This window comes from Euleptes europaea, chromosome 4 (assembly GCF_029931775.1).
Source record: "Euleptes europaea isolate rEulEur1 chromosome 4, rEulEur1.hap1, whole genome shotgun sequence".
In the NCBI taxonomy this organism is placed as follows: Eukaryota; Metazoa; Chordata; class Lepidosauria; order Squamata; family Sphaerodactylidae; genus Euleptes; species Euleptes europaea.
In genome coordinates this window covers 111,107,603-111,134,129 of record NC_079315.1, presented here as the reverse complement: position 1 = coordinate 111,134,129, position 26,527 = coordinate 111,107,603, and the positions used below count along the sequence as shown (strand labels likewise).

Here is a 26,527-nt window from a genome sequence, read left to right as displayed (position 1 = left end):
CCCTTAGTGTTTTTAAATTCAGGATTTATAATTAATTTTATTCTGTATTGATTATATTGATGGATTTTAACATAATGTTATCCACCCTGAGCCTGGCTTTGACGGGGGAGGGCGGGTTATGAATCGAATAAATACATACATGCATACACACACACATGCATGCATGCATACATACATACAATGTGAAAACTGAAATGAATGTTATCTTAGATATTTTGTTTGTTTTATATGCATTTTCTTTTCTTTTTTGCTTGTGACGTGTTGGTCTTTGAGCAGTAAATAAATGGAAGCAGTAAATAAATGGAAGATCCTTGTGCTGGGGTGGCAGCCGCTGTGCTCTGATAAAACTCGCCCTGATAGATCAGACGCCTCAAATATTGAACTCTCGAATTTATTTCACAGATCTAGGAATGCTTTCAGATTTCACATCCCCATTTTTCCCCAGCTGCAAAATCCTTGTTTCCTATCACTCTCATGTGCAAATCAAACCAATGATCCTTTATTTTCATTGTTCGTTGCCTCGCACCATTTCCCCCTGTAAAATGGATGCATTTTTCAATATTATCTGTATATTGGTCAGCGTTGTACATGACATGATTATATTATACGGCTGGTGGGTATTGTATCCATAAATACCACATCATTTGCACATACAAACTTGTAAACAGTGCAAGCAATGATCAACAGCGGCGGGGGGGGGGGGGTTTAGAGCCAGAACCAGTGACAGATCTATAAATGGCTATAAAAAGAAATGAAAAGGGGAATAGTCACTCATCCCTTAAAAGAACACTGTTCATTATTGCCAGGTAAAGAGTATTCAGCATGTACTCTGGTTCCGGATTTTTCACCCACATTTAGTGTCATTTTCCCTAGGAGAACTGATCTCTATGGTCTGGAGATCAATTGTAATAGAGGGAGATTTCCCGGGCCCATCTGGAGGTTGGCAACCCTAATAGGAGAGATTTAAGCATGTGCTTACCTCTTCCATGGACCTTAGTGAAATTTAGAGGAACAGTTGGCTGAAGGAGGCCCAGAATATATGTATTTCACATGTTGTATCTGTTATTAAATGTACTGAGCTCATTTTAAAACTGATAAAAATATTGTGAAGGAGAAAAATTGCAATCTAGCGGAAGTCAAACAGCACAAAGATTCTTTTCTGGATGTGGGCCTGTGTCCCTTGACAATACGGGACAATGCTTTGTAAATTATAAACCTTTCTTCTGCCACATTTTGATGAAATATGTCGCAACTGGGAATCAAGTCAAAGGATTCCACATTATTTAGGCAGCATTATTTAGGCATCTCAGTAAGATGGAAAGTTTTAAAATGAACATTATGAATACATCTCCTTTTCCAAGTTATTTACAGAGGCTGTGTAATGTATGCAGTTGGAAGCAAGGCTCATGTTGAGCTAGAGGTTTTCTCCAGGCTCCTTTGCCTAAGTTTCTCATTGGACTACGGATTATAGCCGCCCAATCACGGAGGGGGGGGGGACGTGGCTCCGGGTGGTTGGGATTGGCATGTAAGTGGGATGTTGTGCGTTTGACAGTTCAGTTCCAGTTGTTAATAAAACGGTGGTTGTTGGAACTCGGTCTCCGGCCTCGTGTATCACCCATGCGTACATAATACTGGCGACGAGGATGGGATACTGAGCTGGTAGGCAGCCTGGCTAACCCCAGGTGAAATCACAAGCGATAGGTGGTAGGCAGCCCGGCTAGTCCCACTGAAATCACTGGTGATACCACGAAAGGGAGACGCAACACAACTTGCAATGGCTACTCAAGGCCACATCAAAGAGTTCGATACATCCACCCCTGAGAGGTGGGAGAGCTAGGTTTGCCCACTCCCAGTTGAGAAATTCCTGGAGATTTGGGTGTGGACCCTGGAGAGGGTGGCATTTAGAGAAGGGATAGACCTCATGAGGGTATAACACCATATATTCCACCCTTCAAAGCAGCTTTTTCCTCCAGGGCAACTGATTTATGTAGTCTGGAAAGAAGTTATATTTCCAGGACATCTCCAGGTCCCACCCTGAGGATGGCAGCACTATAATTCAGTACGCAGCTAGCAAATAACAACAGTTTAAGAACACTATGGGCTCAGTGATATAGCATGCCTATTGGAGGACTGGAAATAAACAACCACTTCATTTACTGGAATGGTCTGAGCAGCATTTGAGAGGTTGGCTGTAGACATGAAATGAAGCCACACGTAGGCAGTTTCTAACTTTTAAGAATTCTGACTCATACAAGCCAACACAAGCAGAGAAAGCTGTTGGAGGGTGGAGAATGTAGAGTCCCTGGCTACCTTTCTCCTCCTTTTGTTTATCTATATGCTTTAGCGGTCAATAGTCCCTGCTCCTCTACCTCTTAGGGAAACTTAGTAAGTAGAGAAATTATCAATAAGCATAAATGCACAGGGACCAATGCTGTTCCATCTTTTTCTGCTTGTCTACAGGGACTCCTTCGACATTCTTCACAAGCAGGGCCCAGGTGACATGTGCCTTTTCACAGGATGAGCACCCTACAAGAACAACCTCATATAAAAATAGTTGATTAAATTGATTACGGCCTGCATGTTGTGTACAGCAGATGAGTAGGCTTAATAAGCTTTCTTTGTTGCCTGCATGCAGCTAAAAACCCAGGTGGCTGGGAAGCACCTAAAAGCTCAATACCCTTGGCAAATGGGTTGATGGACAACTGAAGAAAAAAGGAGAATAAACGAAACTCAATCTAAAATTTAGAGGAAACCAAAGGGGTTGAGCTAAACACTATCTACTTCAACAAAAAATACATTTATTATATAATATATTGTTAGGGTTGCCAACCTCCAGGTACTAGCCAAAATTCGGCTGCAAGTGCTACTTGGGAGTTTAGAATTCAAGGTGCAAGCACCAGCAAAAGTAAACCTAAAATAAGGTAACTACAATACAAAATTGCTCTTAAAATGTATATTAAAGGTAATTACTAACAGGCACAACCTTGGTTGAGCAAACAGGAAATTTACAAAAGGTTCAAAGTGAATTCAATATAACAGCACCACGTCTTGTCTACGTTGCTTGAATTTTGCAATCTACATGCATGGACTTGAAATTATAATATGCATTGAGCACTTTTGCCTATATTTATCTTTGTGTAAAGCTTGTAGGCTGTTATATTGAATTCACTTTGAACCTTTTGTAAATTTCCTGTTTGCTCAACCAAGGTTGTGCCTGTTAGTAATTACCTTGAATATACATTTTAAGAGCAATTTTGTATTGTAGTTACCTTATTTTAGGTTTACTTTTGCTGGTGCTTGCACCTTGAATTCTAACCTCCAGGTACTAGCTGGAGATCTCCTGCTATTACATCTGATCTCCAGCTGATAGAGATCAGTTCACTGAGAGAAAATGGCTGCTTTGGCAATTGGACTCTATGGCATAGAAGTCCCCTCCCCAAACCACGCCCTCCCCAGGCTCCACTCCAAAAACCTCCCACTGGTGGTGAAGAGGGACCTGACAACCCTATATATTGTGCACAATTGTTGTTCTACACATCTGTAGAGGATTGTTGTCAAAATCTGCTTCAAAACATTAACTCCAAGGGTATCATGTCTGCTTTCTCTACAGAACCAAGTTCCCACTATGTCATATCTTTGAAAGCGTTTAACAATGCCGGGGAGGGAGTCCCTCTGTATGAGAGTGCCACCACCAGATCTCTGACAGGTGAGTTGAACTGGATGACCTGATCTATTAACCTGTTTTTTTACCAAACCATTGACTGTGTTCAGAAAGCAATGAACATGGAAAGTAAGTGGATCAATTTTTTCTCCAATTGGAGCAACTTCATTGATGAATGCTACATGCACTGAGTTTGAGATGGCTCACTTGGAAGATGTAGAGTCTAGAGAGGGACTGTCCATACTGGCTGTCCCATAAATCATTTGATTACCTGCCCCCTTCGTTTTGAATCAGGTTCACTGAAATGCATTGCTGCTCCAGAGTCATGAAGCAATATGAAAGTGTTTGTGATGTTAGGTCTGTAATGGCTCATTTACATATTCAGATTATGCTGTGCTGCAGTTAAGAGGTAAAGGCACATGTCTTCTGTGAGATGGAACCTTGAAGGGCTGTATGATGCCTCCAGTGTCAGGGGCCGCATTCCCCTGTGGAGACGCCGTCTTCTTCCCATGGTGCGAAGGAGGGTTGTGCATATCGATAAACCCAAACCAAAAATAAATTCGAAATTAGCCGCTTCAGCTTCGTTCAGGTTCACCAAACGGCAAAACCTGGGGATAAAGCCAAAGCCAAATAGGTGCTTCCCTAAAAAGCCAAATAATTATTTGGCTTTTTCAGGTTCAGCCATTCACCTTTGCTCAGAGGCACAGCTCTGTGCTTTCTCTCATTTTTGTATCTCTCTTTTTTCTTACTGATTTTGTTAGGGCCCCATAGTCGGGGCCCTTTTGAGATGGGGATTGTGTAATCAGAGCCAGCTTGGTCTGACCAACCTTTCAGTGGGTTGATATGGATCAAGCATAAGGGTTCCTTAAAAGACAGGGCTCACCAAGTCCCGTCCAGAGGGATATATCCTCCAACTAAAAAGAGCTAGCTTCAATATCTGCTGACACCACCAGGCTTCTGAAGGAGATTTCTTTATTCACGTGGATGAGCAATCTCCTTCAGACAGCCCCTGTGGTCGAGAGAGACTTCGGCTGGCTCTGCTCTCACACACCCCATGAAAACCTGCTTTCCAAAAGGTCACCCCAAGTAGAGGCTTTGTTTCCCCACACCATGACCATCTCTTGGAAGCAGATTTTTGATGACCATAATAAAGGACTATTCACAGGATGTCATTAGCCACCAAAAGAAATGATTTCCGTGCCTTATTTTTCTTGCATTTAAGCCTTTTTGGAAGCTAATTTGCACGGACATCATGCTATACGCCCCAGAAACGAAGGCAGCCCCTAGACTTTGAGGTGCCACCAGCCATCGGCTCTTTCCAGCAGTCCTCAGCAACGCTGCTGAACTTCTGAACCTGAAAACTGATTGACAGCTTGGCTCACAAATGCCTGGAGGATGGGGGTGACCCTTTTGCAGGCCCATAAAATCGGGCCCCCTGTCCCAAAGTTCACCAAACATCAGTGACCATCAGTGACCATAAGGTCAAATTTGGGGACTCTGCCTCCAAAAATCCCACCCCAGGTGCCTCGAAAAAAATCGCCATAGACTACAATGGGCCCGAATTTTTCAGTAAACCAGGAAATAAGCCAAATACTGAAATTTACCATTATGGGTATTTGGCTTATTCCAGGTTTACCCAAAAAATGAGCCCAATAAACCCAAACCCGAAATTTACCCAAAATGTTTTTGCACAACCCTAGTGCCAAGCGTAAGTCAACCTACCAGAACCAAGGCTGTGGTAGAGCAACCACATGCAGAAGGTCCCAGGTTCAATCCCCCACATCTCCAGGTAAAAAAGGATCAGGCAGTAGGTGATGTGAAAGACCTCTACCTGAGACCCTGGAGAGCTGCTGCCAGTCTGAGTAGACAATACTGACCTTGATGCACCAAGGGTCTGATTCAGAATAAGGCAGTTTGATGTGTTCTCCAGAACTGTAATAGAGACTGTAAAGGCTTTGGCAATGACTACTGAACCCTTTCCACCAGGTTAAGCCAGTCTGCCTTTTCCTAAGCTTTGGGGAGGGGTCTTGGCTCATTGGTAGAGCATCTGCTTGGCATGCAGAAGGTCCCAGGTTCAATCCCCAGCATCTCCAGTTGAAGTGACTAGGCAAGTAGGTGATGTGAAAGACCTCCGCCTGAGACCCTGGAAAGTTGCTGCTGGTCTGAGTAGACAATACTGACTTTGATGGACCAAAGGTCTGATTCAGTATAAGGCAGCTTCATGTATGTTCATGTGTGTGTGTTCATGTGTGTAATACAATTGTAATTGCAGAAATTGTAATTTAAGGCACGGTCACTCAGTAGGGAAGCTCATTCTTTGCCAGTAAAAAGGTCCCAGGTCCAACTCCTGGCATCTTTCGTTCAAAATATATTGGGTACCAGGACTTGGAGTGGGGGGGAGACCTCCATCAGAGTACTTGGAAAGCTGCAACTTCTGCCAACTGGAGTAGGTAATGTGCAATTAGACGAACCTTTGGTCATTCCTGGGAAAGGCCGCCCCTTGCAGAGTGAGAAAGCAATTTTAATTGATGTCCTTGAGCAAGATTCCTTTTGCAGGTGGCGAGAGCTTTGCATGCAAAAGAGCAAGGAAGCTTCATAGACTCACTTGTATATTCATAATGTTAGAAGATTATGCATTTGAACATCATGTTCTTATTATTAGAACATGGAGAGGTCTGGGAGGGACGGTGTTGCTTAGCCACACTACAAATCCGAAGATTGGCAATGACAAGATGAGACATAAAACAAAGATGGAAATTTGAAGAGAAAGAAAGAGGGATTCACAGGGCAGTCCTAAGGACAGTTACTCCCTTCTAACTCTACTGAAGTCAATGGTGTAACGTGCTTAGAATCAGAATGTCAGAAGGCTAGTGCAGTGCAGAGGCTAAGAGTGTGAAAAGTGTCCAATAAATCTTTCCTTTGCATTTTGCTCACTTGATGTGTTTCTCCCTCCTACCCTAAGAGCAAGGGAGGTGTAGTGGTTAAGAGTGGTGGTTTGGAGCGGTGGACTCTAATCTGGAGAACCGGGTTTGATTCCCCACTCCTCCACATGAGCGGTGGACTCTAATCTAGAGAACAGGGTTTGTTTCCCCACTCCTGCACATCAGAGGAGGACTCTAATCTGGAGAACCAGGTTGGTTTCCCCACTCCTACACAAGAAGCCATGTGGGTGACCTTGGGCTAATCACAGCTCTCTTAGAGCTCTCTCAGCCCCACCTACCTCACAGGGTGTCTGTTGTGGGGAGGGGAGGATAAGGTGATCATAAGCCGGTTTGATGCTTCCTTAAGCGGGAGAGAAAGTCAGCATATAAAAACCAACTCTTCTTCTTCTTCTTTTCCCCCCTCCCCCTATTATGGAGATAATATTAGCATACCTTACCTGGGCCTTGACCTGGGTGGCCCAGGCTGGCCTGATCTCATGAGATCTCAGAAATTAAGCAGGGTCGGCCGGGGTTAGTACTTGGATGGGAGGCCACCTAGGAAGTCCAAGTTGGCTATGCAGAGGCAGGCAATGGCAAACCACCTCTGTCCATCTACTGCCGTGAAAACCCCACGGGGTCTCTATAAGCCAGCTATGACTTGGCAGCACTTTTTGCCATCCCCTTACCTGGATGTTAACCTGGCAGAATTGTGTGAAATGCTTTGACCTTTCAGCAATGCTTTATCAATGCTAAGTTCAGTGTCCTTGTTTTCTCCTCCTGGAGCACCATCTGTCATTTGATTTGAGGGATATTTTTTTTCCTTGTACGTCACCTGCCATATTGAAGAAGGGTCAAGTCAACAAGAGCAAAAGAAAGTGACTGATAATGCTGCTCTCACCAGGAACAACTGAACTAAATAACAGCATATTTGCTCGAGATGATCAACTGTTTTTGGCTAGTATAGTTTTGTGAAGTATTCCCATAAAAAAACATAAAGGGAGAAAAGATATTTCGCTTTCAACAAAAAAAGGGGGGGGAGATTATCCTCTTATCACTTGTAATCCAATGGATAGATCCTTGTAAATGTTACTCTTTTTTGTAGTGGTTGCAAAGGTCACCTCCTGTAGTTATATGCATATATTTTTTGGAAAACTTTCCGAGAACATGCCTGCCTCCAAATATATGATGTTTTCTCATTTTTTATTTGAGGGAGAGTGATTTGAACCACGTAAACATACTATATCAGTAGGCATATTTAGCTGGTGAGTTTTGTAAATAATGTGGATTGTGACTTTGCATACTCATTGTGACTTCAAGTTTCCTCTTTCAAGAACTGGCCAAAGGAGCGTCCACTCCCACAAGATTCTTGCTTTGGAACCCTCTTTTCATTACTAAGGGCCACTTTCACCAGGAACTTTCCTCTTTTCCCTCTTTCCCCCCCTCTTGAAACAGCCTCTGAAGAGAGGCAATGGTACACATCATTCCTGAGAAAGAATGCTCACGGCAAAGCAAGAAAGTAGTTTTAATGGATCTTCTGGAACACCTCTCAGGCGAAAACGCATGGTCGCTTTATCCTCCTTTAATACCTGTTTCAGCCAGGATTCAGCCAGGATCGAACGCATGCGTTTCGCCTGATGTGCGTTCGATCCTGGCTAAAACAGGTATTAAAGGTGGATAAAGCGACCATGTGTTTTCCTTTACCAGGTAGCAAGAACTTTGCTGTCAGTGGCAGAAAGAACTCCAGTGGCTTTCTAAGTATGGGATTTCGCTCAATGAATTATGGGAAAAAGAGTCTAAATAATGGTCGGCTCAGTCATGGTGCATAGCAATGGCAGTAATAGGCTCCTTTTGAGCTATTTTTGTCAAGGCACGGTTGTATAAAGCCCTTATGTACTTGTGAAGGGCACGGCTGTGTAGAATATGTCAGGTATGTAAAATACACACACACACACACACACACACACACACACACACAAAACCTCATATTTCATATGAGGGCTTCCAGGTCATTGGAAGTATCTTCCAGACAAGTTGAGATTTGGCAGGGATCTTTTTTAGAAATTATGAACTATCTAAGTGCAGATGGATAACAGGGCTTGCTTCTAGGGTTTGAGGACTGTCTGCCTAGAGATCATCAGTGGAGCTTTCTTAACGTGTGAGAAGCAGAGAGAGGTCAGATGTGTAATCTGCCTAGGACCTCACACTTCTGCTTAAGTGTATAAGCCTTTGCACTCTGCAGAGGACACTGAGCGATCTCACCTGACATCCTCAATGTCTGGAAAGGTCAGTAGCCAATCCAAAAGGATTTTCATGATCTCCAGCCTGCCAGAGGATACCATATGAAAAGAGAGGAGGAGGAGGAGGAGAAGAAGAAGAAGAAGAAGAGTTGGTTTTTATATGCCGACTTTCTCTACCACTTAAGGAAGAATCAAACCGGCTTACAATCACCTTCCTTTCCCCTGCCCACAACAGACACCCTGTGAGGTAGGTGGGGCTGAGAGAGTGTGACTGGCCCAAGGTGACCCAGCAGACTTCATGAGTAGGAGTGGGGAAACCAACCCAGTTCACCAGATTAGAGTCCACCTCTTTTAACCACTACACCACGCTGGCTCTCATAGTGCTGATCAGGATCACTGGGTCCTTCACCAGCTTTGGATCTCAGCAAGGGTCCAACCATGCTAGCCATTCAAAGGACATTGGGCCGAAACAATGGGGGGAAAGTCCATGGCTCATTGGCCAAGCACAAGCTTTACACACAGAAAGTTCAGGGTTCCATCACTGATATTCCCAGTTAAAGGGTTTTTCAAGCATTGTGAAAGGTCACCTTTGTTTTGATGAGCCTGTACGTATTTTCCTTGTTTATGAAATCTTACAGTTTTTCTCTTCCATCCATCAACACGGTTGTGACTCGTTTTTGTGCTGGATGGATATATTATCCCAGCAAAACTGATGCTTGAGGGGGGACATGATTCTTCTCTTTAAGCATTTGAAGGGCTGTCACTTAGAGGAGGGCAGGGAGCTGTTCCTGTTGGCAGCAGAGGATAGGACTCACAATTATGGGTTTTAATTGTGGGTGGAAAGGTACCGGCTGGATATTGGGGGGGGGGAATTACACTAAGAGTTGTTCGGCAGTGGAATGGGCTGCCTAGGGAGGTGGTGAGCTCCCCTCACTGGCAGTCTTTAAGCAGAGGCTGGACAAACACTTGTCAGGGATGCTCTAGGCTGATCCTGCATTGAGCAGGGGGTTGGACTAGATGGCCTGCATGGCCCCTTCCAACTCTATGATTGTATGATTCGAAGACTTTTTGCTACCTGAGAGACAGGAGAGCGGATTGCTGATAATCTTATCCCAGGTCGACCAGTGGGTCTGATTCAGTATAAGGCAGTTTCATATGTGAAGCAACAAGATGGGCTTCCCCCTACAAAAACAAGCATTAGAGGAAAGTATGTGCTATTTCTTTCACTGTAATAATGCAATTACTTAATGACAGATGTCTCTGCATCGACATTAGCAAACAGAAGAAAATTGGCAGGGTATTTAGGGTCCTGTTTTCTGGCTCCAACAGATATGATTATGGAAATACCTGTGTTTTGCTGCTAGGCAATGAGATGTTTCAGAAACCGGATTCTCTTGATTAAATCTGAACATTAATATTGCTAGACTGCCTTTCTTTTCTTTTTTTGATATCCTATATACAACGAGCTTTCAAATTTCTTGATGTCATCAGGGAGAAAAGATGTAACAGAAAGATGCTTTATATCTTGAATGGGTAACATGTGTTACCTTTCAGCGACAGCTATGCAAACCAGTAATATTGCAGCTATAAATTTGTCAGCTACTTCGCTTTTTGGCAAAATTCTTTCGGATTTTTTTTTTTCATTTTTCCAGTGGAAATTGAAATCTCTAAGCACAAATGAGTAGAATTCTCCATTATCAGGCAATGCTGCCATAGAACATCTCTTAGAATGTCAAGCACAAAGGAAAATTGATCATGTTCTGTCTCATTTTTGTATCAAAGTGTCTTAGGGAAGAGCTTGATGATGAAAAGAATAGCAACTTAATTCCCCCTCCCCAAGAGTTTATGCTAATGTGAAACTTGACATATTTTTCACATCAGTAAAGAAAAAAAAGAGGAAACTGGGGGGATGTATTTGGGCATACAGGCTTGTTAAGGAACAAGGTTGTTAAACTTACTGAAAAATAAATATTTCTTTCTTTCCCTCCCATCCTTTCTTCTTGATATTTTTCTGGTGTAAGTCCTCACAGTGCGGGGATGGGGGGAGGGGTCATGTACTTTACTGATGGTGCAGTGGGGTAAAAACTTAAAATAAACTATGCCCTCCCCCCAAAAAAAGAAATTACAGGTCAGCATACATTTTAAATACAAATTTATTCTTGTATGTTTTATTTTTCATTGAGGGAGGTTTTGGTCTCCTGAATTACTCAATAATTGATTAGAAAAAGTGCAAAACCAAATTGATTTTTTTTTAAAAAAAATGTGTTTAAAAATGCATGCGTTTTCCGACCATCAGAGGTCACCTTACTCACCCCGCGCATTTCTGCACATTTCCTCCTCGTTTTCTGGATGCTGCCTAAACATGAATCCAGAAAACGCTGGGAAAACGTGCAGAAACGTGGGGGGAGAGCCAGGCGACCTCTGACGGTCAGGAAATGCAAGCAAAATTAAAGCGAAGCCCCAAAGTAGTTGGCGGGGTGACGGCGAGGAAACAGCCATGCATAAATGGCCTATGAGATAGTTGAAGCCGAAGGCAACAGCGTTTTCCATGCTTCAGAAAACCATGACAGAGAATTTGAAGAAGTGAAAGTACACATTCCTAGCTTTGGATCATTTTGGCACCATCAAATCAATAAACATAATCCTTTTGGCTGCACTGAATATTCTCTAATTTTGATGTTCATTTCCGAACAGAATGTCTAATGTAATAATAACCAAACAAATGACCCAAAAATACCTGCTTCGCTGAACATTTTAATTGTCTGCTAGCTTTCAACAAACATTGGAAATTATTGTGGGGCTCCTTAATGTTCTTTTTGCTTGAGAGCTGCCGCTGCTTCATCTCAGTTTCATTGTCCTATTTTTGCCCTCACTGTCCCTTGCCCTCATTAGCCTGTACTGATGTTTAATTTGATTAGCTGGGGCTGCCCACCTGATTTTGCTTACAAGCATTTTGCATCTCATTACCACAGAGGGGGAATTGTGATGGAATCAACAAAATCACTGCACTCACCAGAGGCAGTCGAATTAAATAACTGTGAGGGTAAAGGAGACTGAGGGCAGCGAGGGCGAAGGAAAGGGGAAATGATGGCAAGAAGATAGTATCAGAACCACACAAATACATTCAGTGAATGATGGAAATAGTCATTAAGATATGCAAACCATTTTTTTATTATTATTTGGGAAGTATTTTTGGAAATGTATAATAGTAATCCCCATTGCAAACTTTTAAAAATCTATTCTTATCAAGTATTGTGTAGGGTATCTTATGATTTATGTTAAGATATATTATTATAATAATCGCCATTTAATGCTAATTATTATATCAATATTTATTGGTCATAACTGTTGCTATCATCATATATTTTATTGTTTATTATATACTCGTTTATTTTTATCATATGGATACTTTTTGTTTTCCTTTTCTTTGATGTAATTGTAATTGTTGTGATATGTCTTCTATTTTTATCTTGTTTTCTTCCAGTTCTGTTATATTTATTTTAAAAATCTGGAGAGAGAGAAAACAAAAAAAGCGAGATGCTTTTCAACACAGAGTGAGAGCAAAACCAAGCAAATAGTTTTTTCCTTATTCTTAATCCAAGTGAATAAACCCATTCTATTTATTTTTTTTATCTTTCAAGAATATTTAAACAGATGGTGCTCTTTCAAGCGGTGTTTAGAGTAAAATGTTGAGAGGTTTCAGGCGAGAAAGGGGGAAAAAATACAGGTAACTCCTACACATGAAGAGAGTGTGCTATGCTTAGAAAACACAGCATTCAGAATAGCTTGTTCTTTTGTACTTTGGGTTTCTTTGTAAATCTACCATTCGTTTGATTGTAAAGACATGGGAGTCTTTTTGATGACAGGCTAGGCCTTGAAACTTTACTGGGAGCAAAGAGAGCAAAACTACTTATTTGTAATGTGTGTATATATATATGTATGTGTATATGTATGTGTATATATATATATATATATACAGAGAGAGAGAGAGTAGTTTGAAGACTGTAGTATGACTTAATTATTGCTTGTGTTCCTCCCCCCCCCCCCCGCAATTAATGGCTCTCTCTTTTTGTTCTTCCCATATTCTTCCCCCATCACCTTTGTTTCGCCATACATTTAACCCATCATGATGTGTATCTCCCTGGCGGCTGTTAACAATTTTTTTTTAATCTTCTTTATTTTAATTTATGGAATGCTCGTTATGGTGGCTTTTGTGACCCAGACCCCATTGATCCATTAGAAGTTGATTTTTATCCTTTGCTTGATGATTTCCCTACCTCAGTCCCAGATATCTCCACCCCCATGCTCCCACCAGTAGGTGTCCAGGCCGTCGCGTTAACCCATGATGCTGTGAGGGTCAGCTGGGCGGACAACTCGGTCCCGAAAAATCAGAAGATGACTGAAGTTCGGTTCTATACAGTCCGATGGAGAACCAGCTATTCCACAAGCGCTAAATACAAGGTGGGTTTGTAAGCATTTATAAACAAGCTTCTCTCTTTGAAGAAAAGAACAGGCACCTTGTGAGGAAGGTGGGTTTGAGAGAATTGTGACTGGCCTAAGGTCACCCAGCAGGCTTCATGCGGAGGAGTGGGGAATTGAACCCGTTTCGCCAGATTAGAGTCCGCCGCACTTAACCACTACATCATGCTGACTCTTCAGTGCATTGATCTCTCAGCAAAACTCTGATATTTGAATGGCCATTGATGTTTACTTCTCAGTATTTATTGAATTGGAAAGGCATTTTTACCCTGCTGTCGCTCTGTATCTGGACTCAAGGCCGATTACAAAATCCGTCCGGAATACACAACAAATTCACAAAATGCACACACAGCTGGTGCCTTCACCTGGATGGCCCAGGCTAGCCTTATCTCTTCAGATCTCAGAAGCTAAGCATGATCAGCCCTTGTTAGTACTTGGAGGGGAGACCACCTAAAAAGTCCAGGGTCGTTTTGAAGAGGCAGGCAATGGCAAACCACCTCTGAACATCTCTTGCCTTGAAAACCCTACAAGGTCACCATAAGTCGGCTGCGACTTGATGGCACTTTCCATGACCACCACTCACAGCTGGTAAACAGTGTTTTTTCCCCTAGTCCTGAAGGTCTTCCTGCCATGTTTCATCTTCTGTATGGACTTCTACTTGCAAAACCACACACACACAAATACTGTCAGGGTCTTCCACCTCTCTCCTGGCTTTTAAGTTAGCATTAACTTTGTTCAATCCTGTTTGTAGAGAAGCACCAAAGTGTAGCGTGAAAAGCAAGAACCGGTTGCCCCTGTTCACCTCAGTGATGTTTTTCTCCAAGTGTATTTGGGGACCATTGAAATGCTAATGCTCTGTATCAAACAAAGAAACAAATAGTTCGAAGCAAAGAACTTTCCCTTTCATAACAAGCAAACGGGGCCTCCAAAGGCCACCTTTGTTTTGATGAGCCTGTGGAGTGGCAGCAACTGGAGGGGGGAGGGAAGTCTATGGCTTCTCTACCTTGTTTTAATCTCAGATGCAGGATCATTTGTCTGGCCACTGTTGGGAACAAGATAATACCCTAGATTCACTTCTAGTCTCGTATGAGCAATGCTTTTTAATGCAGGACTGCCAGGACTAGTTCCAAGTTTTGTAGGGCTCCGGGCCGAGAGTGCCCAAGGGCCCCTCTCCTCCTCAGACTGCTACCAGTCCCCCTGCTCATGCCTTCCTTCCAGCCCACCTGCCTGTGTGCCCTTACTCCCTCCACTGTTTATGAGTCTCCCCACTGACCCTATGTCCTTTCCCCAATGGCGCTTGCAGATGGGAACACCACCTCTGTGCTCACCAGCAGTGCCGCCACAGTTTACCACTGGCACATCCTTCCCTGGCGCTGTGTAGTTGGGAGGCCCTGCAGCAGTGCGCCCTGCCAGAGACCCCGGGCCCTGGCAGCCTCCCCACCTCAGGGACCAAACACACAAAGGGAGGTTGAGATTTCAGTAGCTGTTGCCGAATTTTTCACACTGACATTTAAATCCAGGAGAACCAGGGACTTGTTTTCTTAAAGAGATCAGGGATCATCTCAGTTTCCACTTTGACTATTTTGTGTTGTGAGTAGCGATGCAAGGATTACTCAGAGCCCTAGCAAGGGACGGTGTTTCCTACAGAGCTTGCATACACAGAACCTCCAGAATCCTCTAAATCTGGAGAAGTGTGAAAATGCCACCTATGTCAGTTCTTCACTGTTGTTTTCATCTGGCTCTGCTTCTTTTCGTGTGCTTTGAGATAAAAATCTTGCTGTGCTAAAGTGGTTCCTTAATCCAATCTTAAACAAAAGGTAGATGAGGGAAAACACTGCGTTGCCAAACTCCCTCCATACGCATTAGCTCCCGTTTATTTACCTATCTTAACCATCAACAAGATGGATAATGCATTTTCCTCAATAAAACAAATAAACAAAAGCAGACACTTAACCGAGCCAAAGTACATACAAAGGTATTAAAATGAGAACTTTTTCATAAGAGGCTGTGTACGTATTCACTGAAGAGGTAGCTGAAAGTTGTTGTTGGTTTTTTGCTGATCACCTGATTAAATATGAATTAATGGATCTCACAATGCCCTTGTAGGGAAAAGACAAACAACGAGGCATTTTGTTCAATACAATCAACATTTTAAAAAACAACTTCTCGAATAAAGTGATTTTTCAGTCTCCGGTACATTTCTTTTCCCTCCCCTTAAAGGGCCACTCACTTGCGATGTGCTAATGGTGAATCTTGACCTAGGGTAGTTAGCCAGTGGAGTAGACTAAAAGACCACCTGTTCCCAGATGAACCTGCCCACCAGTTAAGATCGTCAGAGGCCTTGTTCAGTATCTCCCACCATCTGAAGGGAGGGATGTCTACTAGACACCCAGTTTTGTTTAGCGACCTCATCTTTGGAATTCCCTCATCACACAAATTCCCCTGCTGCCAAACCTCTGCTTCTTCTGGTGGTAGGCTTCTCTTTTGGGGGCATTTTTCAACAAAGAATTGGAGGCTTTGTTGTGTTTATTGTTTCAATAGGGGAAAGAGTCTTGGTGTCATGGTTAAGAGCAGTGGACTCTCATCTGGTGAACCAGGTTGGTTTCCCCACTCCTCCACATGAAGCCAGCTGGGTGACCTTGGGCCAGTCACAGTTCTCTCCAAACTCACTCAGCCCCACCTACCTCACAAGGTGTCTGTTGTGGGGAGAGGAAGGGAAGGTGATTGTAAGCCAGTTTGAGACTCCTTAAAAGGTAGAGAAAATCAGAGTATAAAAACCAATTCTTCTTCTTCAACTGGTGAGACCCAGATTCAAATCCCCACTCCGCCAATGTGTTCACTGGGTAACCTTGGGCCAGTCGTTACCTACCTCACAAGGATGTTGTGAGGATAGAATGGAGGAAAGGAGCCCTTAGGTGCGAGCCCAAGGGCAAACAGCTAAGGGCTCTTTGTCTGTGGCTCTTATGGACCACGGCCTTGGCTAGTTGGATTAACCTGGTGAGCATCATACTATGATGCATTGTTTACTTTTAGTTGTTTGCTTGTTTTCTATGCTGTGTTTGTAAATTTGTTTAAAGCATATTCTTGTAAGCCACTTTGGCTCCCCAGTAGGGAGGAGGAGGAGGAGAAGAAGAAGAAGAAGAAGAAGAAGAAGAGTTGGTTTTTGTATGCTGACTTTCTCTACCACTTAAGGGAGAATCGAACTGGCTCACAATCACTTTCCCTTCCCCTCCCCACAACAGACACCCTGTGAGGTAGGTGGGGCTGAGAGAGCTCTAACAGAGCAGCAACTTGCCCAAGGTCACCCAGCTGGCTTCGTGTATAGGAGGGGGGAAACAAATCCAGTTCACCAGATTAGCCTCTGCCGCTCATGTGGAGGAATGGGGAATCAAAACTGGTTCTCCAGATCAGACTCCACCACTCCAAACCACCGTTCTTAACCACTACACCACGCTGGCTCTCCAGGGAGATAAGAGAGCTGAATTACTAAATTACTACATTAAAATAAAATAAAATACAACCCCTTGTTGCAAAAGTGGAGTAAAAACCTGAGAGAGAAATACTGAAAGCCAGTCTGGTGGAGTGGTTACAGTGTGGGACTAGGGTCTTGGAGACCTGAGTTTGAATCCACACTCTGCCATGGAGGTTTGGTGGGTGATCTTAGGCTAGTCACTGGCATAGATCCCACCTCAATTTCCATGGGTGTAGTGCAGTGATTTTCACCTATCTGCCCCTTACATGGAAAGCTCCACCCCCCCACACACACAAGCTATTCCTGGGTTCCTCCAATTGCTAGGATGCAACATTTCAGGTTGCATTTTGGCCTGCAATGGGAGGGAGGGATTGGTGAAAATTGCCCCACATTTGTGCCCATGGGAATCTAGGTGGGATCCAAGCCACATGCTCAATCTAACCTACCTCTCAGTGTGGTTGTTGTAGGGAAAAAATGGAGGAGGGAAGAATGTTGTAAACCACTTTGGATTCCCATTGGGGAGAAAAGTGGGTTATAAATACCTTAATTAAAAAAATTAATCTGGCGGGAATTTATATGCTGTAGGAAGGACTGACATGTAATTTTCAGATTTGCTTTCTAACATAATTCTAGCAATATTGTATTTTTAATTACCTCCTCCCCCTTTATAGTCAGCAGATACAACAGCCTTGAGTCATACAGTATCCGGCCTGAAGCCAAATACAATGTATGAATTTTCAGTCATGGTAACGAAAGGTCGAAGGTCAAGCACGTGGAGTATGACTGCTCATGCCACTACCTATGAAGCAGGTATGTCTTTATTTGGTTCCTTGCAGAGGAGAGTTAAAATGTTATATTTTAAAACAAAAATACTACTTGCATTCCTAACGCAGACCACATGTTATTTTGCTGTACTTAAAATAATAATAGAAAATTTACTTCTCCCCTACCAGTGGGTAGCTAAACAAAGCAAAACCAGGCATTTCATTCAGCATCTCTTGAAATGGCTCGAAGCCAAGTTGCTGCACTATAATGAATGGGATATTTGCAGTGCTGTGTGGTGTTAAGTACCATGAACTTCAAAGACTTTCCTTGCTAATGATGAGGTATAGATGCCATTCATTTTTCAAAGGAGGCCGAGATCTGATGAAAAAACATGGGCAGAAATCCTCTATTATTATTAGAACCAGAGTTTTGTAGTCAGCATTATGTATTAATTTATCAAGGGCTCAAGGAATCTGATTGCATTCAAGGCCTGATGAATGCTTTGATATCCTATTACTCGTCTCGGTCATATCACTGTTCCATGCGGTAATCTATTAATGAGGACAAAAGAAGTCGTGGTCCTGAGTTCCTATTATGTGATTTCCCCAGAGGTTTACTTTTTTTTAACGCTGAAAGTACTGGCCAATGTCCAGATCCCAATCTTGTGGACTGAATGATGCTGAATATTCTCTGTGATGCTACATGTTCCCTAGTTCCAAAGATTTGTTTGACTGAAAACACTGTGGTTTGGAAGGAAAAAAGGGTATGGATATTTCTCAACAAATAGTTTGGCTGTGTGAATATTCACATGTATCTTGATTCTGTTTGCCAACACTGTTTCCGCTAGTTTCAACACCCTTCTTTTTTTACATCTGGTTATTTCGCCTTCATGAGTTATTCATTAGAACAATTATTTAGAATAAATCCTTAGTAAAATTATTGCTGTGAATGTAAGGACATAAAAGCAACCCTTCTACATCAGATCAAGGATCTATCAGTTTGCAGCATGGACCAGTGGGATGTCAAAGGGAAGCTCTCAAACAGAGCCTACTAGGAATATCCCTCACCAGCTGGGTAGGAGCAGCAGACTCTTATTTGGAGAACCAGGTTTGATTCCCCACTCCTCCACATGAAGCCTTCTGGGTGACCTTAGCCCAGTCACAGTTCTCTCAGAACCTTCTCAGCCCCACCTACCTCACAAGGTGTCTGTTGTGGGGAGTGGAAGGGAAGGTGATTGTAAGCCACTTTGAGACTCCTTACGGTAGAGAAAAGCAGGGTATAAAAACCAACTGTTCTTCTAAGAGTGGCAGACTCTAATCCGGAGAATGGGTCCCCCCGCTCCTCCACATGAGTGACGGACTCTAATCTGGAGAACTGGGTTGGTTTCCACACTCCTACACATGAAGCCTGCTGAGTGACCTTGGGTTAGTCACAGTTCTCTCTGAACTCTCTCAGCCCCACCAACCTCACCAGGTGTCTGTTGTGGGGAGGGGCAGGCAAGGTGATTGTAAGATACTTTGAGACTCCTTAAAGGTAGAGAAAAGCAGGGTATAAGAACCAATTCTTCTTCTTCCTCCTCCTCCCAGCATCCGGCTCTAGAGGTCCCTTTCAGCTATAATGGCTAATATCCAAAGGCAGACCCTCCGTACGTTTGTCTAACACCCCTTTAAACCAACCAAGCCTGGGAAATCACCAATAATATATTCATTATTCCTGGATCCCAGCCAGTCAGGGATCACATAGCATAGACACACCATCAGTTTAGGCCATGTGATAACGTAAGTAGGAGGAAATTATATCACTTGAAGGTCAAAAGGAGAATTGTAAATAAATTAGCAAATATTTTTGCAAGCAGTGCTGAAAAGTTGAAGAGAATTTTTTTGGGGGGAAGGAGGACGTTGCTGACTCTACCAAAATGTTAGTGGTTAGTTTCGGCTCAGTATTACATGACTAGGGTGGCCAATTGCCCGGTGGTGGCGGGTAAACTACTGCCCATCCACCAGGCTGCCCGCTGGCCAGCTGAGGGCCAGCGGGCACTGCGGCACTGCGCACGGGCACTACACACGGGCACGTCGGGCACGTGCATGCGGATGTGGCGCGCACAAATGCAGCGCACACATCACTTTTGGGTAAACCCGAAAGTTTACCCAAACAAGAGAACAGCTAGATTTCAGTCCAGTAGCACCTTAGAGACCCACAAGATTTTTAGGGTATAAGCTTTCAAGAGTCAAAGCTCCCTTTGTCCGATACCTGACAGGCGCTTAGACTCTGTATTTGCACAAGTAAAAAATCTGTCAGGAAGGACTCCTGGCATAAGGGCCATCGAAATAGATGGGCTCGGTTTCTTATGTGGCTCTCAATAGTTTCAAAAATTCATGTGGAATATGGTGAAAATTATGTATGGTCATTTATGCATGGGTACTTTCACTCACATTTGCCCCCAGTCTGTCTCGGTTGTTCCTTGGAGTTATGCATGAGTTTTCCGCCCATTAGAGATGGCCTTGCAGCCAGCCCTCACAAATCGCAGACCTTCCCGTCCCTCTGTTAACCCGATTCTTCCATCTCCCCTGAGCTCAGCCTGGGTGAAATCTCCATGCATAAGGCAAAGTGTGGGACACACAAGCTTGGTTTCTTTCACAGCCAAAGCAGCATGCCCCAAGGTGGGGATTCAAATGCTTTCTGATTCCTTGGAGCTCTTTCTGAGCATAAGAAAGGCTTTTTAAAACTGAGGGTTGGTTTTCTCCCACCCTTTCCTTTCAGATTGCTCCGTTGTTTTGCTTTTTGTTCTTAAAAGGTTTTTTTATGTGGCAATTGGGTTTTTTTTGGGGGGGGGGATTTTCTCTCTTTGTATTGGCTTACAAAGTAAGCCAATTTCAAAACAGCATTTAAAGGGGCGGGGACTTGATTTGAGCTGGTGCATAGATTCTCAATGTTTGACTCTCCCCTAACATTTCATCTTCTTAAAAATATCTGGGTTTTTGTCTTCTTTTAAGCCCCAACCTCCGCTCCCAAGGATTTGACAGTCATTACTCGAGAAGGCAAGCCTCGGGCGGTCATCGTCAGCTGGCAGCCTCCATTAGAAGCCAACGGCAAGATTACCGGTAAGATGCTGTTGCATACTATGCCTTTCTATTTTCCAGCTGATTTGGAGGTGTGTGTGCACATAAGGGGAAAGAGAGAATCTCTATCATATGGGCATGGTATTGGGGATATGTTATACAACCTGCCATCCTGTAGAAACCTGTTCTTAAACTACAGAAGGTTTTTAGCCTGTTTTTATTTGGCACGGGACCAGATTTTGCGAGTTGCCAGCGAGGGGGAGCTCACCACCTCCCTAGGAAGCTGATTCTACTATCGAACAAGTCTTAGTGTAAAAACTTTTTTCCTAATAACCAGCTGGTACTTTCCCCCCCGCAATTTAAACCCATTATTGCAAGTCCTATCCTCTGTTGCCAACAGGAACAGCTCCCTGCCCGCCTCTAAGTGACAGCCCTTCAAATACTTAAAGAGAATATTCCCCCCTCAGCCTTTTCTCATAGGGTTTGGTATCCACTCCAGTTCAGACCCCATTAACCTATACTTGGTTGGGATTTCTTGTTCCAATCTGCATCATCTTACATACGTTGAAATTTATTTGCTATATTGGTTCTTGTAGGTTATCCGGGCTGTGTAACCGTGGTCTTGGCATTTTCTTTCCTGACATTTCGCCAGCAGCTGTGGCCGGCATCTTCAGAGGAGTAACACTGAAGGACAGTGTCTCTCAGTGTCAAGTGTGTAGGAAGAGTAATATATAGTCAGAATGGGGTTGGGTTTGAGCTGAGTCATTGTCCTGCAAAGTAACAAAGGTAATGTGCAAATCATTGTCCTGTAAGAATCAAGATAATTTGCTAATGAGGGTGTGGTATGTTAATGTGGAACCATTGTATCCTGAAGTGATCTGTTAACATGGCTATTGTGGACTGTAGTCTTTGTTAGTCTGGAGGTTTTCAGGACAGGAAGCCAAGCCTTATTCATTCTTAAACTCTCTTCCTTTCTGTTAAAGTTGTGCTGATGTTTATGAATTTCAATGGCTTCTCTGTGCAATCTGACAAAATAGTTGGTAGAATTGTCCAGTCTTTCAGTGTCTTGGAATAAGACCCTGTGTCTTGTTTGTGTCAGTCCATGTTCAGCCACTGCTGATTTCTCAGGTTGGCCCAGTCTGCAGTATCTTTCATGTTCTTTTATCCTTGTTTGTATGCTGCGTTGTGTGGTCCCGATGTAAACTTGTCCACAACTGCAAGGTATACAATATACTCCTCCAGAGTATATTTTGTCAGATTACCTTTAATACTTTGCAGGACAATGACTCAGCTCAAACCCAACCCCCTTCTGACTATATATTACTCTTCCTACACACTTGACACTGAGAGACACTGTCCTTCAGTGTTACTCCTCTGAAGATGCCTGCCACAGCTGCTGGCGAAACGTCAGGAAAGAAAATGCCAAGACCACGGTTACACAGCCCGGATAAACTACAAGAACCAATGAACTCTGACCGTTAAAGCCTTCAACAATATTAGCTATATTGTTGCCCCCTCACCCAATTTGTGTAGATTTTCCAGGAGCATTTCACAGTCACTGGCCGGGGATTGAGGGCAGGATACAAACCTAAATGAAATCAAATAAATAAACAAACAAATCTCAAATTCTGCTGCCTTGAATCTGGCAGTATGACGAAGACGAACTCGGCTCAGAGGGCTACAGTCTGCAGCCCATGTCTTCTTTTTTAAAACTGGCTTTGTTTTCATGCACACCAATGGAAAGATGTTCTGGTAATTAATTCAGCACAAAAATTACAGGGAGAGTTGATGAGGAGGGCATGAAGTAAGTCCTTCTCTTTTCATGGACAACAGCATTAAGCATTTTTTTTAAGTCCTTTGGAGCAAAAGTCGTCTGATGTATTATGTTCGGTGGCAATTAGGAGCGCCTAATAATAAGCCGGTTGTTTAGCAATGATGTAAAACATAATGTACATAATGATAGGGTGCCTGACATGCTGCGGTGGAATGGTTTGGTGGATGTTTAACTTCGTAATAACAAGGTAAGGGTTCATATGATCTAAAACCCCTTAATACTGACTGACAGGGACAGAACTTAATGAATGGTGTACGCTGATAGATCTTATTCTCCCAAATAATGCCATAACATCAATGGCTAATTAAGACAGCCTTTAGTGTTAATTTTCTGAAAAATAAAACTACAGCAGGGTTATGATTTTTTGTTTTAAATCAGAGACTGTTGGCTTTAAATGACCGTTTTAGGCTATTTGTAGGCTTTTCAGAAGCATCTAATTATTATGAAAAATATTGTGAGGCTAATAAAACGAGCACATTACAGTCTCATGAATAGAAGCAGTGGGCATTGAGAATGGAAAGTCACATGAACACATGAAGCTGCCTTATGCTGAACCAGACCCTTGGTCCATCAAAGTCAGCATTGTCTACTCAGACCGGCAGCAGCTCTCCAGGGTCTCAAGCAGAGGTCTTTCACATCACCTACCTGCCTAGTCCCTTTAACTGGAGATGCCAGGGATTGAACCTGGGACCTCCACTGTCCACAGGAGGAAATACAAAAACATCCCTTTTGTCCACTCCACCCTGCATAGAATTATCCATTTTGATCATTCAAAAAAGGTTTGTTTGGTTGATCAGTCAAATACCAATATCATAAAAAACAGCTGATAATATTTTTTTAAAAAAACCTCAATTAAAACAGAAATAAAGCAAAGTTATGGCAACCATTTTTTTAAAAAAAGACAGCTTTTAAAAGCAGGTAGGAGGGATGTGAAATGGCCTGATCTTGTCAGATCTCAGAAGCTAAGCTGGAAGGTAGATCTCCAAGGAAGACTCTGCAGAGGAAGGCAATGGCGAACCACCTCTGCTTAATCACTTGCCTTGAAAACCCGACCAGCGGTTGTCAGTCAGCTGTGACTTAACGGCACTTTGCACACATGCAAAAGCAAGCACGAAGCAGGCCAATTTTTCTTTGATGCCTGCAGTTTTAGCAGATGGCTAAAAGCAGTTGGCTAGTAGCTGTGCTGTTCGGCTAGGTTTGCCCCTGCTAAGGGGTCTCGTATCCCTCGCTTGTGTCCTGTGCCAACACATGACATCATAATGAAATCAAAACAGTAAACTGCCATCTTCATGCTGCCACTTTTGACTTCAGGGAATATTTGACCCTATTTAATTTAGAATCGTAGAGTTGGAAGGGACCACCAGGGTCATCTAGTTCAACCCTCTGCACAGTGCAGGAAATTCACAACTACCTCCTCCCCACACCCCCAGTGACCCCTACATGCTGAGAAGATGGCAAACAGCCCTCCAGGAAGTAATAAATGGTCAGTTGTCTGTCATGCCATTCCTAAACCTGTCGATGGAAATTGTTCCCTGGGTGGAGAATGGAGTGGACCATACACATACAGAATTCTAATGTCTTCCTTGGTGGTCTTCCTTGGTGTCTTCCTTGGTGGTCTCCCATCCAACTACCAACACTGCTAAGCTTCCGAGATCTGACAAGATCAGGCTATGAGAGGAGGAAGAAGAGTTGGTTTTTATATGCCAACTTTCTCTACCACTTTAGGGAGAATCAAACCAGCTTACAATCACCTTCCCCTCCCCACAACAGACACCCCGTGAGGTAGGTGAGGCTAAGAGAGTGTGACTAGCCCAAGGTCACCCAGTTGGCTTCATGTGTAGGAGGGGGGACAAATCCAGTTCACCAGATCAGCCTCCACCGCTCATGTGGAGGAGTGGGGAATCAAACCCGGTTCTCCAGATCAGATTCCACTGCTCCAAACCACTGCTCCACTAGACCATGCTGGCTTTCCAGCGCAGTGTAGAGGTTAAAAGCAACGGACTTTAAACTGGAGAGCCGGGTTTGATTCCCCACTCCTCCACATGAGCGACAGACTCTAATCTGGTGAACCAGGTTTGTTTCCCCACTCCTACACATGAAGCCTGCTGGGTGACCTTGGGCTGGTCACAGTTCTCTCCAAACCCTCTCAACCCCACCTATCTCACAAGGTGTCTGTTGAGGGAGAGGAAGGGAAGGCAATTGTAAGCTGCTTTGAGACTCCTTAAAGGTTGAGAAAAGCGGGGTATAAAACCAAGTCTCCTTCTCCTTTGCTACCTTCCCTCCCACTTTGTTGAATTATCCCACCCTACTCATCTACTATATATATATATATATATATATATATATATATATATATATATATATATACACACACCATGATATATTTTTTTCATTATATTGCTTTATTTTAATGGATTTGTGTGCCTCTTCTTCAGAGACCTGCTTAAGGAGGCTAACAGTAAAATCCAGCATGATAAAACAAATACCCCAGCAATAAGACCCTCCCAATGTAGCACTTTCAAAACTATCATAAATGTAATAATAGTATAAAATAACCTTATAAGTATGTAAAAAGACACCATTATCTGCAAGTAAGAAGTAGTCTATACATCACTAAAACAGACTGGATTAAAAATTCAGTTTAGCCCAGTGCCTTAAAGACAGTAGTGTAGACATCTGAAATGTCTCAAGGAGGAGCTAAGAGATGGGACCTCACCACTGAAAAACCCATTTATTTAGGTCTCGCCCACCAGACCTCTATGGGCAGGGGTTAGCACATTTATGCATATGCTTTTTGTTGTTTACAGCTTACATTCTGTTCTACACTTTGGACAAGAATTCTCCAATTGACGACTGGGTCATGGAGTCTATCAGTGGTGACCGGCTTACCCATCAAATCATGGACCTCAATCTCGACACGGTGTATTACTTTAGGATACAAGCCCGTAACGCTAAAGGAGTGGGTCCCCTCTCAGATCCTATTCTCTTCCGGACTCTAAAAGGTTTGGATTTGTTACTTCATTCCTTAGATGTTAATTGGATAGGTAAAATGTCTGGCTGTAGTTTAAGGCACGGTTCTGAGTTTTGATTTCTGTTAGGCCAAACGGCCATCTTCTGGCAAGATGGTAAAACATTTTTTTTTTGGCATAATTGATCACTGCCAGAAGAAACCATAAACAGCAGCACTTGATACAATGGCTGTTAGGGTTGCCAACCTGCAGGTACTAGCTGGTGATCTCCTGCTATTACAACTGATCTCTAGCTGATAGAGATCAGTTCCCCTGGAGAAAATGGCCACTTTGGCAATTGGACTCTATGGCATTGAAGTCCCTCCCCTCCCCAAACCCTGCCCTCCTCAGGCTCCACCCCAAAAATCTCCAGGTATTTCCCAACCCGGAGCTGGCAACACTAATGCCAGTTCAAAAGGGGTCCAATCATATTTCAAATCCACAAAGCCACTACATGCCCTACAAAACCATTGAATCGGGCCAGTAACTACATCATCAAAAATGGAAATTTCCTTTGACCGTGTTTCCTCCAGCTAGGCTTCTATTCATTCCTGCACTGATTTCTCGCAAATAAGAATCCGGTAAATGGTTCATTCATTAAGGTTAGTGGAGGTTCAGAACTACAGCCTTCTTTTCTTGTTTGTTCATTCTTCTTACACATTAAAAAGTAATGAGTACAGAATTGTTTCATGAACATACCCAGGTTTTATAAAATGTTGCCCAGGGAACATTTTCTTTGCCCTTCATAAAATAAGTCTGTAGGTCCTGACTTGCTGATTGGTGAGCTTTAAGTTTGAGCTTTAGGCCGGTTAGTTTTCTAACTGTGTCCCTGGGAGTCCTCGAAGTTCCTCAGAAGCTCACCAGGCACTCCTTCATTAAAAGATCGGTAATGGTGGATAGGATCGATCGTGTGAGGCCACAGGAGAACGTTGTTTGTCTTCCGGCTTGTACAATTATTTTATTTGAGGCAACAATACTTCCCCAACAGGCCCAGCAGGGGCTGCACTGGAACAGAGTCTGAAAATGCCCCAGAATCCTTTTGCAACATCCTCTAGTTCCTTGGCAGATGAGTCCTTGTAGAAAGGGTTCCT

General features: G+C 43.2%; 1 protein-coding gene across 1 annotated transcript in view; it reads left to right on the top strand.

Annotated features, from left to right (window-relative positions):
• Nucleotides 1-26,527, top strand: part of DCC (DCC netrin 1 receptor) — a 591,765-nt gene that overhangs the window by 466,195 nt on the left and 99,043 nt on the right. Inside the window, exons 16-20 of the mRNA XM_056849071.1 lie at nucleotides 3,611-3,706; nucleotides 13,102-13,280; nucleotides 17,442-17,580; nucleotides 20,529-20,636; nucleotides 25,236-25,430. Coding sequence (XP_056705049.1) covers nucleotides 3,611-3,706; nucleotides 13,102-13,280; nucleotides 17,442-17,580; nucleotides 20,529-20,636; nucleotides 25,236-25,430 — 717 coding nt within the window. The remainder of the gene's footprint in view (nucleotides 1-3,610; nucleotides 3,707-13,101; nucleotides 13,281-17,441; nucleotides 17,581-20,528; nucleotides 20,637-25,235; nucleotides 25,431-26,527) is intronic.